The following is an 18,837-nucleotide window of genomic DNA, read 5'->3' on the forward strand; positions in this document are numbered from 1 at the left end:
CCATAGATATTTTTAGTCCCATAGGAACCTTCATAGTATCGTCTGGGACTATAAAAGTTACCCAACAGGAAGTAAGCTTGTCCCATCCCCCAGGACCAGCTTGTTCTATGTAATTTGTACACTAAAAGTGTGCAGTGTCTTGAGTAATAGGGTCTGAACATGTAATTATTATTTGAAATGAAAAGAAATAACAAGAGTATAACTATTTTGGGAGCTCTCTGGACACTCTCTGATACACACATATATATTACATTAATATATGTTACATATGTACATATACATAAATGTATATGTATATAGATATACATACACATATACATTTGGCAAGGTATTTTGTTTAACAACTCACTAGTTATCAAAGTAGCCTTTTCAGGTTCAAAAAGTAGCTCCATGGAAACTCATTTTTCTTTCTTTCTTTTTTTTTTTTTTTTTTTTTTTTTTTTTTTTTTTTTTTTTTTTTTTTTTTTTTTTTCATGTGTCTTTTTTTTTTTAATATTTTTATTACATATTTTCCTCAATTACATTTCCAATACTATCCCAAAAGTCCCCCATAGCGCCCCCCACTTCCCTACCCACCCATTCCCATTCTTTTGGCCCTGGCATTCCCCTATATTGGGGCATATAAAGTTTGCAAGTCCAATGGGCCTCTCTTTCCATTGATGGCCGACTAGGCCATCTTTCGATACATATGCAGCTAGAGACAAGAGCTCCAGGGTTCTGGTTAGTACATCATGTTGTTCCAACAATAGGGTTGCAGATCCCTTTAGCTCCTTGGGTACTTTCTCTAGCTTCTCCATTGGGAGCCCTGTGATACATCCAATAGCTGACTGTGAACATCCACTCCTGTGTTTGCTAGGCCCCGGCATCGTCTCACAAGAGACAGCTATATTTGGGTCCTTTCAGCAAGATCTTACTAGTGTATGCAATGGTGCCAGCGTTTAGAAGCTGATTATGGGACGGATCCCTGGATACAGCAGTCTCTAAATGGTCCATCCTTTCATCACAGCTACGAACTTTGTCTCTGTAACTCCTTCCCTGGGTGTTTTGTTCCCAATTCTAAGAAGGTGCACAATGTCCACACTTTGGTCTTCATTCTTCTTGAGTTTCATGCGTTTATCAAATTGTATCTTATATCTTGGGTATCCTAAGTTTTGGGCTAATATCCACTTATCAATGAATACATATTGTGTGAGATCTTTTGTGATTGTGTTACTTCACTCAAGATGATGCCCTCCAGATCCATCCATTTGGCTAGGAATTTCATAAATTCATTCTTTTTAATAGCTGAGTAGTACTCCATTGTGTAAATGTACCATAATTTCTGTATCCATTCCTCTGTTGAGGGACATCTGGGTTCTTTCCAGCTTCTGGCTATTATAAATAGGGCTGCTATGAACATAGTGGAGCATGTGTCCTTTTTACCGGTTGGGACATCTTCTGGATATATGCCCAGGAGAGGTATTGCTGGATCCTCCGGTAGTACTATGTCCAATTTTCTGAGGAACCGCCAGACTGATTTCCAGAGTGGTTGTTTTTTTTTTTTTTTTTTTTTAATATTTTTATTACATAATTTCCTCAATTACATTTCCAATACTATCCCAAAAGTCCCCCATAGCGCCCCCCACTTCCCTACCCACCCATTCCCATTCTTTTGGCCCTGGCATTCCCCTATATTGGGGCATATAAAGTTTGCAAGTCCAATGGGCCTCTCTTTCCATTGATGGCCGACTAGGCCATCTTTCGATACATATGCAGCTAGAGACAAGAGCTCCAGGGTTCCAGTTAGTACATCATGTTGTTCCAACAATAGGGTTGCAGATCCCTTTAGCTCCTTGGGTACTTTCTCTAGCTTCTCCATTGGGAGCCCTGTGATACATCCAATAGCTGACTGTGAACATCCACTCCTGTGTTTGCTAGGCCCCGGCATCGTCTCACAAGAGACAGCTATATTTGGGTCCTTTCAGCAAGATCTTGCTAGTGTATGCAATGGTGTCAGCGTTTAGAAGCTGATTATGGGACGGATCCCTGGATACAGCAGTCTCTAAATGGTCCATCCTTTCATCACAGCTACGAACTTTGTCTCTGTAGCTCCTTCCCTGGGTGTTTTGTTCCCAATTCTAAGAAGGTGCACAGTGTCCACACTTTGGTCTTCATTCTTCTTGAGTTTCATGCGTTTAGCAAATTGTATCTTATATCTTGGGTATCCTAAGTTTTGGGCTAATATCCACTTATCAATGAATACATATTGTGTGAGTTCTTTTGTGATTGTGTTACTTCACTCAAGATGATGCCCTCCAGGTCCATCCATTTGGCTAGGAATTTCATAAATTCATTCTTTTTAATAGCTGAGTAGTACTCCATTGTGTAAATGTACCATAATTTCTGTATCCATTCCTCTGTTGAGGGACATCTGGGTTCTTTCCAGCTTCTGGCTATTATAAATAGGGCTGCTATGAACATAGTGGAGCATGTGTCCTTTTTACCGGTTGGGACATCTTCTGGATATATGCCCAGGAGAGGTATTGCTGGATCCTCCGGTAGTACTATGTCCAATTTTCTGAGGAACCGCCAGACTGATTTCCAGAGTGGTTGTACAAGCTTGCAATCCCACCAACAATGGAGGAGTGTTCCTCTTTCTCCACATCCTCGCCAGCATCTGCTGTCACCTGAATTTTTGATCTTAGCCATTCTGACTGGTGTGAGGTGGAATCTCAGGGTTGTTTTGATTTGCATTTCCCTGATGATTAAGGATGTTGAACATTTTTTCAGGTGCTTCTCTGCCATTCGGTATTCCTCAGGTGAGAATTCTTTGTTCAGTTCTGAGCCCCATTTTTTAATGGGGTTATTTGACTTTCTGGAGTCCATCTTCTTGAGTTCTTTATATATATTGGATATTAGTCCCTTATCTGATTTAGGATAGGTGAAGATCCTTTCCCAATCTGTTGGTGGTTTTTTTGTCTTATTGATGGTGTCTTTAGCCTTGCAGAAGCTTTGTAGTTTCATGAGGTCCCACTTGTCAATTCTCGATCTTACAGCACAAGCCATTACTGTTCTATTCAGGAATTTTTCCCCTGTGCCCATATCTTCAAGGCTTTTCCCCACTTTCTCCTCTATAAGTTTCAGTGTCTCTGGTTTTATGTGAAGTTCCTTGATCCACTTAGACTTGACCTTAGTACAAGGAGATAGGAATGGATCGATTCGCATTCTTCTACATGTTAACAACCAGTTGTGCCAGCACCATTTGTTGAAAATGCTGTCTTTCTTCCACTGGATGTTTTTAGCTCCCTTGTCGAAGATCAAGTGACCATAGGTGTGTGGGTTCATTTCTGGGTCTTCAATTCTATTCCATTGGTCTATTTGTCTGTCACTATACCAGTACCATGCAGTTTTTATCACAATTGCTCTGTAGTAGAGCTTTAGGTCCGGCATGGTGATTCCACCAGAGGTTCTTTTATCCTTGAGAAGAGTTTTTGCTATCCTAGGTTTTTTGTTATTCCAGATGAATTTGCAGATTGCACTTTCTAATTCGTTGAAGAATTGATTTGGAATTTTGATGGGGATTGCATTGAATCTGTAGATTGCTTTTGGCAAGATAGCCATTTTTACAATGTTGATCCTGCCAATCCATGAGCATGGGAGATCTTTCCATCTTCTGAGATCTTCTATAATTTCTTTCTTCAGAGACTTGAAGTTTTTATTATACAGATCTTTCATTTCCTTAGTTAGAGTCACGCCAAGATATTTTATATTATTTGTGACTATTGAGAAGGGTGTTGTTTCCCTAATTTCTTTCTCAGCCTGTTTATTCTTTGTGTAGAGAAAGGCCATTGATTTGTTTGAGTTAATTTTATATCCAGCTACTTCACCGAAGCTGTTTATCAGGCTTAGGAGTTCTCTGGTGGAATTTTTAGGGTCACTTATATATACTATCATATCATCTGCAAAAAGTGATATTTTGACTTCCTCTTTTCCAATTTGTATCCCTTTGATCTCCTTTTGTTGTCGAATTGCTCTGGCTAGGACTTCAAGTACAATGTTGAATAGGTATGGAGAAAGTGGACAGCCTTGTCTAGTCCCTGATTTTAGAGGGATTGCTTCAAGCTTCTCACCATTTACTTTGATGTTGGCTACTGGTTTGCTGTAGATTGCTTTTATCATGTTTAGGTATGGGCCTTGAATTCCTGATCTTTCCAAGACTTTTATCATGAATGGGTGTTGGATCTTGTCAAATGCTTTTTCCGCATCTAAGGAGATGACCATGTGGTTTTTATCTTTGAGTTTGTTTATATACTGGATTACGTTGATGGATTTCCGTATATTGAACCATCCCTGCATCCCTGGGATGAAACCTACTTGGTCAGGATGGATGATTGTTTTGATGTGTTCTTGGATTCGGTTAGCAAGAACTTTATTGAGGATTTTTGCATCAATATTCATAAGGGATATTGGTCTGAAGTTTTCTATCTTTGTTGGGTCTTTTTGTGGTTTAGGTATCAGAGTAATTGTGGCTTCATAGAATGAGTTGGGTAGAGTACCTTCTGTTTCTATTTTGTGGAATAGTTTGTGAAGAACTGGGATTAGATCTTCTTTGAAGGTCTGATAGAACTCTGCACTAAACCCATCTGGTCCTGGGCTTTTTTTAGTTGGGAGACTATTAATGACTGCTTCTATTTCTTTGGGGGATATAGGGCTGTTTAGATCATTAACCTGATCTTGATTCAGCTTTGGTACCTGGTATCTGTCTAGGAACTTGTCCATTTCATCCAGGTTCTCCAGTTTTGTTGAGTATAGCCTTTGGTAGAAGGATCTGATGGTGTTTTGGATGTCTTCAGGATCTGTTGTTATGTCTCCTTTTTCATTTCTGATTTTGTTAATTAGGATGCTTTCCCTGTGCCCTCTAGTGAGTCTGGCTAAGGGTTTATCTATCTTGTTGATTTTCTCAAAGAACCAGCTCCTTGATTGGTTGATTCTTTGAATAGTTTTTCTTGTTTCCACTTGGTTGATTTCACCCCTGAGTTTGATTATTTCCTGCCGTCTACTCCTCTTGGGTGAATTTGCTTCCTTTTGTTCTAGTGCTTTTAGGTGTGTTGTCAAGCTGCTAATGTGTGCTCTCTCTAGTTTCCTTTTGGAGGCACTCAGAGCTATGAGTTTTCCTCTTAAAAATGCTTTCATTGCGTCCCATAAGTTTGGGTATGTTGTGGCTTCATTTTCATTGAACTCTAAAAAGTCCTTAATTTCTTTCTTTATTCCTTCCTTGACCAAGGTATCATTGAGAAGAGTGTTGTTCAGTTTCCACGTGAAGGTTGGCTTTCTATTATTTATTTTGTTATTGAAGATCAGCCTTAGTCCATGGTGATCTGATAGGATGCATGGGACAATTTCAATATTTTTATATCTGTTGAGGCCTGTTTTGTGACCAATTATGTGGTCAATTTTGGAGAAGGTACCATGAGGTGCTGAGAAGAAGGTATATCCTTTTGTTTTAGGATAGAATGTTCTGTAGATATCTGCCAGATCCATTTGATTCATAATTTCTGTTAGTTTCACTGTGTCCCTGTTTAGTTTCTGTTTCCATGATCTGTCCATTGGTGAAAGTGGTGTGTTGAAGTCTCCCACTATTATTGTATGAGGTGCGATGTGTGCTTTGAGATTTACTAAAGTTTCTTTAATGAATGAGGCTGCCTTTGTATTTGGAGCATAGATATTCAGGATTGATAGTTCCTCTTGGAGGATTTTACCTTTGATGAGTATGAAGTGTCCCTCCCTGTCTTTTTTAATGACTTTGGGTTGGAAGTCAATCTTATCAGATATTAGAATGGCTACTCCAGCTTGTTTTTTCATGCCATTTGCTTGGAGAATTGTTTTCCAGCCTTTCATTCTGAGGTAGTGTCTATCCTTTTCTCTGAGATGAGTTTCCTGTAAGCAGCAAAATGTTGGGTCTTGTTTGTGTAGCCAGTTTGTTAGTCTATGTCTTTTTATCGGGGAGTTGAGTCCATTGATATTAAGAGATATTAAGGAAAAGAAATTGGTGTTTCCTGTTATTTTTGATGTTAAAGTTGGCATTTTGTTCTTGTGGCTGTCTTCTTTTAGGTTTGTTGAGGGATTACCTTCTTGTTGATTCTAGGGCTTGGTTCCTGTCCTTGTATTGGTTTTTTTCTGTTATTATCCTTTGAAGGGCTGGATTCGTGGAGAGATAATGTGTGAATTTGGTTTTGTCGTGGAATACTTTGGTTTCTCCATCTATGTTAATTGAGAGTTTGGCTGGGTATAGTAGCCTGGGCTGGAATTTGTGTTCTTTTAGTGTCTGTATAACATCTGTCCAGGATCTTCTGGCTTTCATAGTCTCTGGTGAAAAATCTGGTGTAATTCTGATAGGCTTGCCTTTATATGTTACTTGGCCTTTTTCTCTTACTGCTTTTAGTATTCTATCTTTATTTAGAGCATTTGTTGCTCTGATTATTATGTGTCGGGAGGTATTTCTTTTCTGATCCAGTCTATTTGGAGTTCTGTAGGCTTCTTGTATGTTCATGGGCATCTCTTTCTTTAGATTTGGGAAGTTTTCTTCTATAATTTTGTTGAAGATGTTTGCTGGTCCTTTGAGTTGAAAATCTTCATTCTCATCCACTCCTATTATCCGTAGGTTTGGTCTTCTCATTATGTCCTGTATTTCTTGGATGTTTTGAGTTAGGATCTTTTTGCATTTTCCATTTTCCTTGATTGTTGTGCCGATGTTCTCTATGGAATCTTCTGCACCTGAGATTCTCTCTTCCATCTCTTGTATTCTGTTGCTGATGCTTGCATCTATGGTTCCAGATTTCTTTCCTAGGGTTTCTATCTCCAGTGTTGCCTCATTTTGGGTTTTCTTTATTGTGTCTACTTCCCTTTTTAGGTCTAGTATGGTTTTGTTCATTTCCATCATCTGTTTGGATGTGTTTTCCTGTTTTTCTGTTAGGACTTCTACCTGTTTGATTATGTTATCATGTTTTTCTTTAAGGATTTGTAACTCTTTAGCAGTGTTCTCCTGCAATTCTTTAAGGGATTTTTGTGCTTCCTCTTTATTGTCTTCTTCCTTTTTAGCAGTGTTCTCCTGCATTTCTTTAAGTGTGTTATTAACGTCCTTCTTGAAGTCCTCTATCATCATCAGGAGATATGCTTTTAAATCCGTGTCTAGCTTTTCCGGTGTGTTGGGGTGCCCTGGACTGGGTGAAGTGGGGGTGCTGGGTTCTGATGATGGTGACTGGTCTTGGTTTCTGTTAGTAAGATTATTACGTTTACCTTTCGCCATCTGGTAATCTCTGGGGTTAGTTGTTATCGTTGTCACTATTTAAAGATTGGAGCAGAAGCTGTGTTCCACTCACCAGCAGTCCCAAAATCCTGCGGCGGGGGTCGTGGGTAGCTGGCGGGTGTCAGGCAACCCTGCGCTCCCGCTACCCTGGCGCTGATCCAGCCGGGTGAGGCCTTTGGCCCTACTCAGGCTGGTTTCTGCTTCCCTAACTAATGCAGTCTCAGGTCCCGCGCAATTGGATTGGAGCAGAAGCTGTGCTCCCCTCACCAGAAGTCTTAAGATCCTGTGGCGGGTGTTGTGGGCAGTTGGCGAGTGTCAGCAGACCCTGCGCCCCAGCTGCTCAGGTGCTTTTCTGACCGGAAGAGGCTTGTGGCCCTGTGTGGGCCGGATTTCTCTCTCCCCAACCAGAGCAGTCTCAGGTCCCGCGTGATTGGACTGGAGCAGAAGCTGTGTTCCACTCACCAGCAGTCCCAAAATCCTGCGGCGGGGGTCGTGGGTAGCTGGCGGGTGTCAGGCAACCCTGCGCTCCCGCTACCCTGGCGCTGATCCGGCCGGGTGAGGCCTGTGGCCCTACTCAGGCCGGTTTCTGCTTCCCTAACTAATGCAGTCTCAGGTCCCGCGCAATTGGATTGGAGCAGAAGCTGTGTTCCACTCACCAGCAGTCCCAAAATCCTGCGGCGGGGGTCGTGGGTAGCTGGCGGGTGTCAGGCAACCCTGCGCTCCCGCTACCCTGGCGCTGATCCAGCCGGATGAGGCCTGTGGTCCTACTCAGGCCGGTTTCTGCTTCCCTAACTAATGCAGTCTCAGGTCCCGCGCAATTGGATTGGACTCTTTCTTTTTTTTTCTTTTAGACTAATACTATTTATTTGCTTTCCTTGGGAAATATGACTAATAACACTTTATAATATTTACAGAAAATTAAAATGTAAAACAGAAAACAATTGAATGTTTCAGAGCTAAACAAACATAAAAGATTGTCATACTATGAAATAGCTGAGATAGAATCCTGCTATAGAGAACTCATTTTTCAAAAATAAATTATGTATTCAAGTTCAGTTATAAGTTAGTAAATTTCTTTATGCCTTTCATTTTGATTAATAATCTTCATCTTGCCTTATTTACCTATTTCCCCACCTCTCTCCTATGTGAGTCTTTCTATCCCAAAATCCCGTTTGTACTTTTACATTTCTTCATTGCATTATTTTGCCTTCCTTAAGCAGACCCTTCTGTGAACTCTCATCAGCTCATGCCTCCAGGCTCCAACCATGCTTGAATTCCTGCCTTAATACTCTTTCTAGTGTTCTGGATTTCACGAATAATCATAGATGACAAAAAACCTAGAGATGTGAAGCTAGGATTCACAGATGGAGAATAGCTGGTATTTTCCTATTTGATGTTCGTTCCTGAGGTTTTTCTCTGAATATAATTTTTTTCCATGATAGCCATTTACATGAAATTTTCATAATAATTTATTTTTCTATTTGAAAAATGTCCCATTGTGTACACACATACACACACACACACACACACACACACACACACACACACACACATATATATATATATATATATATATATATATATATATATATATATATATATATATATATATTTCTTTGCTCAGTCATCAGTTGATGAATATCTAGGCTATTTTCTATTCTAGTTATTGTGAATAGAACAAGAATTAATGTTAGTAATGTAAGGTTGTTTTTAATAGGATATGAAATATTTAGGATATATGCCAAGGCATATATAGTCAGGTATTATCTTATTTAGGGTTACTGTTGCTCTGTTGAAATACCATTATAAAAGTTATTTAGGGGAGGGAAATTTTTTTTTTTTTGCTTTTGCTTCTATATCACAGTTCATCCATCAGCAAAGGAAGTTAAGACAGTAATTCAAGCAGGGCTGGAACCTGAGGGCAGGAGCTGATGAGAGTCTACCGAAGAGTCTGCTTATTGATTTGCTTCTTATGGCTTTTTCAATCTGCTTAATTATAGAAGCTAGAACCAGTCACCCAGAGACAGTACCACCCATAATAATCTAGGTTCTCCCCATCAATTGCTAACCAAGGAAATGACCTACAGACTTGTGTACAGTCTGATCTTATGGATACATTTTCTCAATTGATGCTATTCCTTTTTAATGACTCTAGCTTATGTCAAGGTCACACAAAACAAGCCAGTACAGGTACTGTAACAGATCTATCTAATTTTCTGAGGAACCCACATACTAATTTCTATAGTGGTAGCACCAGGTTACATTCTTACCAAGAAGAGTGAATTAGTGTTCTAGTGTTCCTCTTTTCCCACATCCTTATCATTATTTCTTGTTCTTTAGAGTCTTGGTAATATTCATTCTTATTGAGACAAGATAGACACTCATGGAAATTTACAATTTCTTTATTGCCCCAATAATCACTTTTCAAAATGTCAGCAGATATTCATAATTATTCTTTGGGTATATGTCTGTCCAAATCTATATTTCTTTCCTTGATTGGTTTGTTACTTGATGATTTACTCTTTGAGATATTTATGTTTTCTTGACAATAATCTTCTGCTGTATGGGTAACTAGAAAATTGTATTATTTTTTTCACTTTATTCTGGTATTTATTCCTGTTTCCTCTATGTTCATTCAGGTGGTTATTCAAATCCTCTTTGAATTCCATGAACTCCTGAATATGCTTGTATTTGTTCCTTTGAACCCTGTGTCCTGAACTTCATTTAAATTATTCTTACTGGTGATACATACTCTAGAATTCCTGAGGAATCTTTAGGGAGAGATGTATTGTTTTTATTTTTCATATATATTTTTTAGTTTGATGATATGACCCAAGAATCTTAAGTATAATTCTTGGTTATTTCTTTTGATATAAGGTTTTGCTCACCATTTTGGAGGAGTCCCCAGGTGAGTCATGAAATACATTCTTTGGAGAATTGAAAAGATAAAAATTTCCAGAGCAGGAGATTTTCGAACTATCATAGAAATCTGAGTTGATACAGAGAAGGTTGGGTATATAGCCTGATATGTAGAATAGACCCAAGGAATGTGGTTTCTATCAGGATGGGTATATCAATTGATTTTTGCAGTTAGATTCTTTCCTGATGTGGAATGTTATCTTTCCCTGATTTTCCCAGTTAAAGACATTTACACAGAACTGTGTTGTTTTGCAGATAGGTTTTCCTTTGCAAGTAAATCCTCTCATGTTCATGCAGCCTTTCGGATCAGCATTCTTTATGTGTCATTTACTTCTGACACTGGTCATCACATTTTTGTTATATATAGGTTCATTTTTTAGAATGTCCATTTGGAATGCCTCTGCATTTGTTGGAATGTCCTCATATTTATTGTAATATCCCTATATTTTTATAGATTAAGTAAAATTCTAAATTCTAGCTTAGACTATCCTTAAACTCAATGAAATCTTCCTGACCCACCTTCTAGAGTCAGATATTCCTTAAGTAAGCTACCATGTCTGATAGATTTTTTCCTATTAAGTGCTCTCTTGCTCTGTAGTTGTATCTTTGTCACAGTGACCACTATTTAGCATTGTTACATTTTCCTTCATTTTATTTTTCTCCAAATTTGCTTTTTCATTTCTCAAGAGTCTTAGAAATTCAGTTAATCTCAGAACCAATACCTACACCCTGGTCTGAAACACTCCTAGGTCCACAATCTTGCCATTTATTGATCATTCCTCCATTGGGGAATGATGAAGTCAATCATTGGCCATATTGCAGCATAAGCCATTCTTTGAAACACATTAAAACTTCATCTGAAAGAACCAGCAATGATATTTTCTATATGCTTTAAGGTACTAAACCTGCTCTAAAATATTTGTAAAAACATTTATTCTAAATTTGTAGCGACTGTTGCATTTATTAATTAATGTGTTCATTTTTTGAATAATTATCATATATATCTTACATATGGTATGTAATATATTATATATATGTGACATTCATCTTACCTATCTTATATGTATCACATGTAACTTATGTGACATATATATGTATATGTATATACATATAGAGTTTATAATTTGTGAATAATAATAATCAGTGAAGATTCTCAATTACCCACTAGGTCTCAGTAGAGATATGTACACTTGTGATATAGTAACAGACAACAGAAAAGTGCTTAATGTCCTCTAATACTTTTCTTCTTTTAAGTTTCAAATCTGAAATGGAGACTGAGTCACATTAGCATAAAGGTCTGGTTCTTTCAAACTGGTCTTACTATGTCTTGGCATTCCATTCACGACTGCCATTAATAATTTTTATTTTTTTCCATTTGATGGCTTGCCCCCTGCCCAGAATAGGAGCAGCTGTTGGTCGTGCTTCTGGCTTCTGAGTTCCTGAAGTAGAAAAGAACCATCTTTATGAATAAAAGAAAGTTAGGTTCAGAGTTCTATTTCATTCTGACATAGCCTGAGACACTAAGTTTCTATATGGAGGTCATCAACTACTCTCATACCATTAAAAGTAGTAGATTATAGAGATCCCAAATAAATACCAAGTGCATTTAAATTAATGCTCCAGAAAATTAAATTAGTAAAGGATCTAGAAATACTGGTAGAAATGAATTACTTAATTTCTAGAGGTCTGTTTCTCTTTCTTATGAACCAGGTCAGGCATTACCACATAGCTGCATGTACTTGCATCAGAGAGTCCACAGTATGTGCTCATGTATTTTTATTTTGTTGATGTTTCAGGAACATGAGTGGAGATTTCCTAAGCAAGAATCTAAGCACCTCAGCCTGGAAAACTAACATCACAGTGCTGAATGGAAGCTACTACATTGATCCTTCAGTTTGTGTCATCAGGACTCAAGCCATGATTTTGCTTTCCATCATCATTTCCCTGCTTGGGATGGGACTAAATGCCATAGTGCTATGGTTCCTGGGCATCCGTATGCACATGAATGCCTTCACTGTGTACATTCTCAACCTGGCTATGGCTGACTTTCTTTTCCTGTGCTCTCAGTTTGTAATTTGTCTTCTTCTTGCCTTTTATATCTTCTACTCAATTCTCATTGACATCCCTTCGTTACTTTATGTTGTGCCAATATTTGCTTATCTTTCTGGTCTGAGCATTCTCAGCACCATTAGCATTGAGCGCTGCTTGTCTGTAATATGGCCCATCTGGTATCGCTGTAATCGTCCAAGACACACATCAGCTGTCACATGTTTTGTGCTTTGGGTTATTTCCCTATTGTTGGGTCTCCTGGAAGGGAAGGCGTGTGGCTTACTGTTTAATAGCTTTGACTTTTATTGGTGTGAAACATTTGATGTTATCACTAGTGTATGGTCAATTGTTTTATTTGGTGTTCTCTGTGGGTCTAGCGTCACCCTGCTTGTCAGGATCTTCTGTGGCTCACAGCGAATTCCTATGACCAGGCTGTATGTGACTATTGCACTTACAGTCTTGGTCTTCCTGATCTTTGGTCTTCCCTTTGGAATCTCTTGGATACTCGATCAGTGGCTTAGCAATTTTCATTATGTTAAAATTTGTGATTTTTATCTTGAGATACTATTCCTATCCTGTGTTAACAGCTGTTCCAACCCCATCATTTATTTCCTCGTTGGCTCCATTAGGCACCGAAGGTTCAGGCGGAAGACTCTCAAGCTACTTCTGCAAAGAGCCATGCAAGACACCCCTGAGGAGGAACAAAGTGGAGATAAGAGCTCTTCAGAACGCTCTGAAGAACTGGAAACTGTTCAGAGCTGCAGCTGACAACTGCTTGATCAGACAAAAATGGTTTTGACGGAAATAATTTTTTCTTATCTGTGTGGACCATTTTTACAACCTTGTTCAGTTTGTTATCTCATCTTCAACTGTTTAATTAAAACAAAAATTTTTGTAAAAGTTGAGAGAAATGGGTCTTGTCCTACAAATACTGAATGTAGCATTTCTGAAGCTATGTTACTTAGGGATTTACCATCTCCTTTTAATGGGACTCCTTATAAGTGTTCTATGGTAGAGAACAGCTCCTATTGTTGAGACAAACTCTCCTTCTTTAGAAGGCAAATGGAAATACAAGGAATGGCTGTATTTCTTTACCCACTGAAATGTATAATGCTTACACAAATGTTACATCTAGCAACTATTCTTTTAGAACACCCTTCTCAATGTTTAAGAATTAAATAGAAACACTTTATAATCCTAGTCCTTATTAATTTCTTCAAGTTATAAAGAATATATGAAGTGATAGTTTTTCTTACATAAATTGTTTACTAAACAAATAAAAATTCTCAAAAGAAGACTGTTACATTTCTCTTCACCCAGCTGAGTCCTCACTGTGAATATCAATTTCACTGTGTCTCTAATTTTTAAAATTTGAAGAGTGCACTTAGGTTTGGCAATGAGATTCTTCAAAATCCATGTCCACATGAAGGTGAAAAGAGTCAGACTTTTGTGTTTCTCTTCACAATGCCTTCCTTAGCATTCCATGGTCGAGTCTTTTCCATTTACCCCCTTGCCTTTGCTGTGATTTCTGCTCTCTCTGACTTTCTAATTCTTCATGAGAAGTTTCCACTAAGGTACTCTAGAGAAACCTGTCTCAAATTTAAATCACCCTCAGATACTTTATTACTTGAATTTGTTACTTGCATTTATAACAATCATTTTAATTGAATATGAATATTTTTGTAATACTTTCTATAAAATAATATTTGTTTTTAAGCTGTACTATGATATTTTCAGTTGAAGCATAATTAAAAGAGTTCAACCAAATGTTTTATTTGGATATTTTATTTCTTTATTTTTCATTTTCCCTTCTGCAAACCCCCTATCCCATCCCCCATTACCCTGCTTCTATGAGGGTGCTACCCCACCGACCTAACTACTTCTGCCTAAGCCCCTAGCATTCCTCTATACTGGGGCATCAAACTTTCAAAGGACCAAGGAACTCCTCTCACATTGATGCCAGATAAGGCCCCTTCAGCTCCTTCAGTCCTTACCCTAACCCCTCTATTGTGGTACATGTTCTCATTTCAATGGTTGGCTGTGAGCATCTGGATCTATATTGGTCAGGATCTGGCAGATGCTCTCAGGAGACAGCTATATCAGGCTCCTGTCAGCAAGCACTTCTTGACATCATCAATAGGGTCTGGGTTTGGTGTCTGCATGTGTGATGGATCCATCGGTGGGACAGTCTCTGGATGGCCTTTCCTCCAGTCTCTGCTCCACTCTTTGTCCCTGTATTTTCTTTGGATAGGAACAATTTTGGGTTAAAATTTTAGAGATGGTTGGGTGTCCCTATCCCTCAACCAGGGAGCCATGCCTTTGGATATGGTCATGACAGGTTCTCCCTCCCTTTTTGCGGTATTTCATCTAATGATATCCCTGTGGGGTCCTGTGAGGCTCTTGCTTTCGTGACATCTGGAACTTTATGATTGCTACCCTAGTCCCCATCTCCCATTACTACACACCTCTTTTCAATTTCCTGACACTCTGTACATCTCCTCTATCTCTACTCATACCTGATTCTTTTCCTTTCCCCTCCTCCTCCTCCTCTTCTCTTCCTCCCAAATCCCTCCCACCCTCTACTTCCACTGATTATTTTGTTCCCTCTTTTAAGTGGGAGTAAAGAATCCATTCTTTGGTTTTCCTTCCTCTTGAGCTTCATGTGGTCCGTGAGAAGTATCATGGATATTCCAAGCTTTTGAAGTGTATAGATACCGTGTGTGTACTTTTGTGACTGAGTGATGTCACTCAGGATTATATTTTCTAGATCCATTGATTTGCCTATGAATTTCACGAAATAATTGTTTCTAATAGTTGAGTAGTATTCCATTGTATACATGTATCAAATTTCCTGTATACATTTCTCTGTTGAAGGACATCTGTGTTCTTTCCAGCTTCAGACTACTATATAAATGGCTCCTATGAACATAATGGAGCCTGTGTCCTTATTACATGTTGGAACATCTTCTGGTTATATGCCTTGGAGTGATATAGCTGGCTACTCAGGTAGTACTATGTCCAACTTTCTGAGGAACCACCAAATTGATTTCCAGATTGGTTATACTAGCTTGTAATCCCACCAATAATGGAGGAGCGTTCTTCTTTCTCCACATCCTCACCAGTATCCGTTGCCACCTGAGTTTTTGATCTTAGCAATTCTGACTGGTGTGAAGTAGAATCTCAGGGTTGCTTAGACTTGCATTTCCCTGATGATTAAGGATGTTGAACATTTCTTTTGGTGCTTCTCCGCCATTCAGTATTCCTCAGTTGAGAATTATTTATTTAACTCTGTACCCTATTTTTAATAGGGTTATTTGGTTTTCTGGATTTTAATGTCTTGAGTTCTTTGTATATATTGAATGTTAGCCCTCTATCAGATGTTGGATTGGTAAAGATCATTTTCCATATCTATTGGTTGCCATTTTGTCTTATTGACAGTGTTCTTTGCCTTACAGAGGTTTGCAATTTTATGAGGTCCCATTTGTTGATTGTTGATCTTAGAGTATAAGCTATTGTTGTTTTGTTAAAAACATTTTCCCCAGTGCCCATGTGCTCAAGGCTCATCCCCACTTTTTCTTCTATTAGATTCAGTCTGTCTGTTTTTTTGTGGAGGTCCTTGATCAAATTCGACTTAAGATTTGTATAGGAAGATAAGAATGGATAATTTGCATTCTTCTACATGCTAACTGCTGGTCGAACCAGCACTATTTGATGAAAATGCTGTCTTTATTCCACTGGATGGTTTTAGATCCTTTGTCAAAGATCAAGTGACCATATGTGTGTGAGTTCATGTTTGGGTCTTCAGTTCTATTCCATTGATCTACCTTCCTGTCACTGTACAAATACCATGCAGTTTTTAATCACCATTCCACTCTTGTAAAGCTTCAGGTTGGGGATGGTGACTTCCTCAGAAGTTCTTTTATTGTTGATAATAGTTTTCACTAACTTGGGTTATTTGTTATTCCAAATTAATTTGAGAATTGCTCTCTCTAACTCTACGAAGAATTGAGTGGAAAATTTCATGAGGGTTGCATGGAACCTGTAGACTGCTTTCAGAAAGATGGCCCTTTTTACTACATTAATGCTGCCTATCCATGATCATGGGAGATCTTTCCATCTTCTGTGGTCTTTTTTAATTTTTCTCCTTCAGAGACTTGAAGTTCTTATCATGCAGATCTTTCACTCGTTTGGTTACAGTCAAAGCAAGATATTTTATATTGTTGGTGATTATTGTAAAGGGTGTCAGTTCCCTAATTTCTTTCTCAGCCTATTTATCTTCTGTCTATAGGAAGGGTACTGATTTGTTTGAGTTAATTTTACATCCAGGCACTTTGCTGAAGTTGTTTATCAGCTCTAGGAGTTCTCTGGTGGAATTTTTGGGTCACTTAAGCATACTATTATATCCTCTGTAAATAGTGCTATTTTGACTAATTTCTTTCCAATTTGTATCATTATGACAAACTTTTGTTGTCTAATTGCTTTAGCTGGAACTTCAAGTACTATATGAAATAAAGACGAAGAGAGTGGACAGCATTGTCTAGTTCCTGATTTAGTGAGATTGCTTCAAGTTTCTCTCCATTTAGTTTGATATTGGCTACTGATTGCTGTATATTGCTTTTACTATGTTAAGGTATGGGCTTTGAATTCCTGACCTTTCCAAGACTTTGACATTAAGGGATGTTGAAATTTCTCAAATGCTTTCTCAGCATCTATATGAAATGATCATGTGTTTTTATCTTTGAGTTTGTTTATATAGTGGATATCATGGATGGATTTCTATGTATTGAACCATCCCTGCATCCCTAGAATGAAGCCCACTTGATCATGGTGAATGATAGTTTTGATATGTTCTTGGATTTGGTTTGTAAGAATTTTATTGAGTATTTTTGCATCAATATTCATAAGGGAAATTGGTCTGAAGTTCTCTTTCTTTGTTGGGTCTTTGTGTGGTTTAGGTGCTAGCATAATTGTGGCTTCATAAAATAAATCTGGTAGTGTTCCTTCTGTTTCCATTTTGTGGAATAGTTTGAAGAGTATTAGTATTTAGGTCTTCTTTGAAGATCTGATATAATTCTGCACTAAACCCATCTGGTCCTGTGCATTCATTGGTTGGGAGATTTTGAATGACTGCTTCTATTTCTTTAGGGATTATGGGGTTGTTTAGATGGTTTATCTGATTCCAATTTAACTTTGATAGCTGGTATCTATCTAGAAAATTGTCCATTACATCCAGATTTTCCAGTTTGGTTGAGTATAGGCTTTTGTAGTAGGATCTGATGATTTTTTGGATTTCCTCAGTTTCTGTTGTTATGTCTTCCTTTTCATTTCTGATTTTCATATTTTGGATACTGTCTCTGTGCCCTGTGGTCAGTCTGACTAAAGGTTTATCTATCCTTTTGATTTTCTCAAAGAACCAGCTCCTGGTGTTGTTGATTCTTTGTATAGTTCTTTTTGTTTCTATTTCTTTGATATCAGGCTTCAGTTTTATTATTTTCTGCCATCTACTTGTTTTGGGTGTATTTGCTTTTTTTTTTTTTTCTAGAGCTTTCATATGTAATGTCAAGCTGTTAGTGTATCCTCTTCTTAGCACTGCTTCCATTGTGCCCCACTACGTTTGGTATGTTGTGCCTTCATTTTCATCATATTCTAAAAAGTCTTTAATTTCTTTATATTTTTCTTGACCAAGTCATTATTGATTAGAGAGTTGTTCAGCTTCCGTGTATATGTGGGTTTTCTGGTGCTTTGGTTGTTATTGAAGACCAGACTCAGTCTGTGGTGATCTGATAGGATACATGGAATTAATTCAATTTTCTTGTATCTGTTAAGACCTGTTTTATGACTGATTACATGGTCAATTTTGGAGAAGGTACCATGTGGTACTTAGAAAGAGGTATACTATTTTGTTTTAGGATGAAATGTCCTATACATATTTGTTAAATCTTTTTGGTTCATAATATTTGTTACTTTTCCTGTATCTCTGTTTAGGTTATGTTTCCATGATCTCTCCATTGATGAGAGGTGGTTTTTGAAGTTTCCCATTATTCTTTCGTGAGGTACAACATGTGCTTTGAGCTTTAGTAAAGTTTCTTTTATGGATGTGGGTGCCCTTGGATTTGGAGCATAGATTTTTAGAATTGAGAGTTCTTGGTAGATTATTATTTTTGATGAATATGAAATGTCCTTTATCTTTTTTGACAACTGTTGGTTGAATGTCGATTTTATTTGATATTAGAATGGCTACTATAGCTTGTTTCTTGGGACCATTTGCTTAGAAAATTGTTTTCCAGCCTTTTCCTCTGAGGCAGTGTCTGTCTTTGTCACTGACATGGGTTTCCTGTATGTTGGATCTTATTTACATATCTAGTCTGTTAGTCTATATCTTTTCATTGGGGAATTGAAGTCACTGATGTTAAGGAAAATTGATTGTTGCTTCCTGTTATTTTTGTTGTTAGAAGTGGAATTCTGTCTGTGTGGCTACCTTCTTTTGGGTTTATTCAAAGAAGATTACTTTCTTGCCTTATGTAGGATGTAGTTTCCCTCCTTGTGTTGGAGTTTTCCATCGATTATCCTTTGTAGGACTGGAT

At 38.0% G+C, this 18,837-nt stretch overlaps 1 protein-coding gene across 1 annotated transcript; it reads left to right on the forward strand.

Annotated features, from left to right (window-relative positions):
- The first annotated feature begins 12,004 nt into the window (after positions 1 to 12,004).
- LOC110288827 (mas-related G protein-coupled receptor member B2) lies at positions 12,005 to 13,021 on the forward strand. Its single transcript, XM_021155071.2, has one exon. It carries the CDS (start codon positions 12,005 to 12,007, stop codon positions 13,019 to 13,021), a length of 1,017 nt encoding a protein of 338 aa, XP_021010730.1.
- Positions 13,022 to 18,837: the final 5,816 nt, after the last annotated feature.

This window comes from Mus caroli, unplaced genomic scaffold (genome assembly GCF_978045245.1).
Source record: "Mus caroli unplaced genomic scaffold, Mus_caroli_1 scaffold_8, whole genome shotgun sequence".
NCBI lineage: Eukaryota > Metazoa > Chordata > Mammalia > Rodentia > Muridae > Mus > Mus caroli.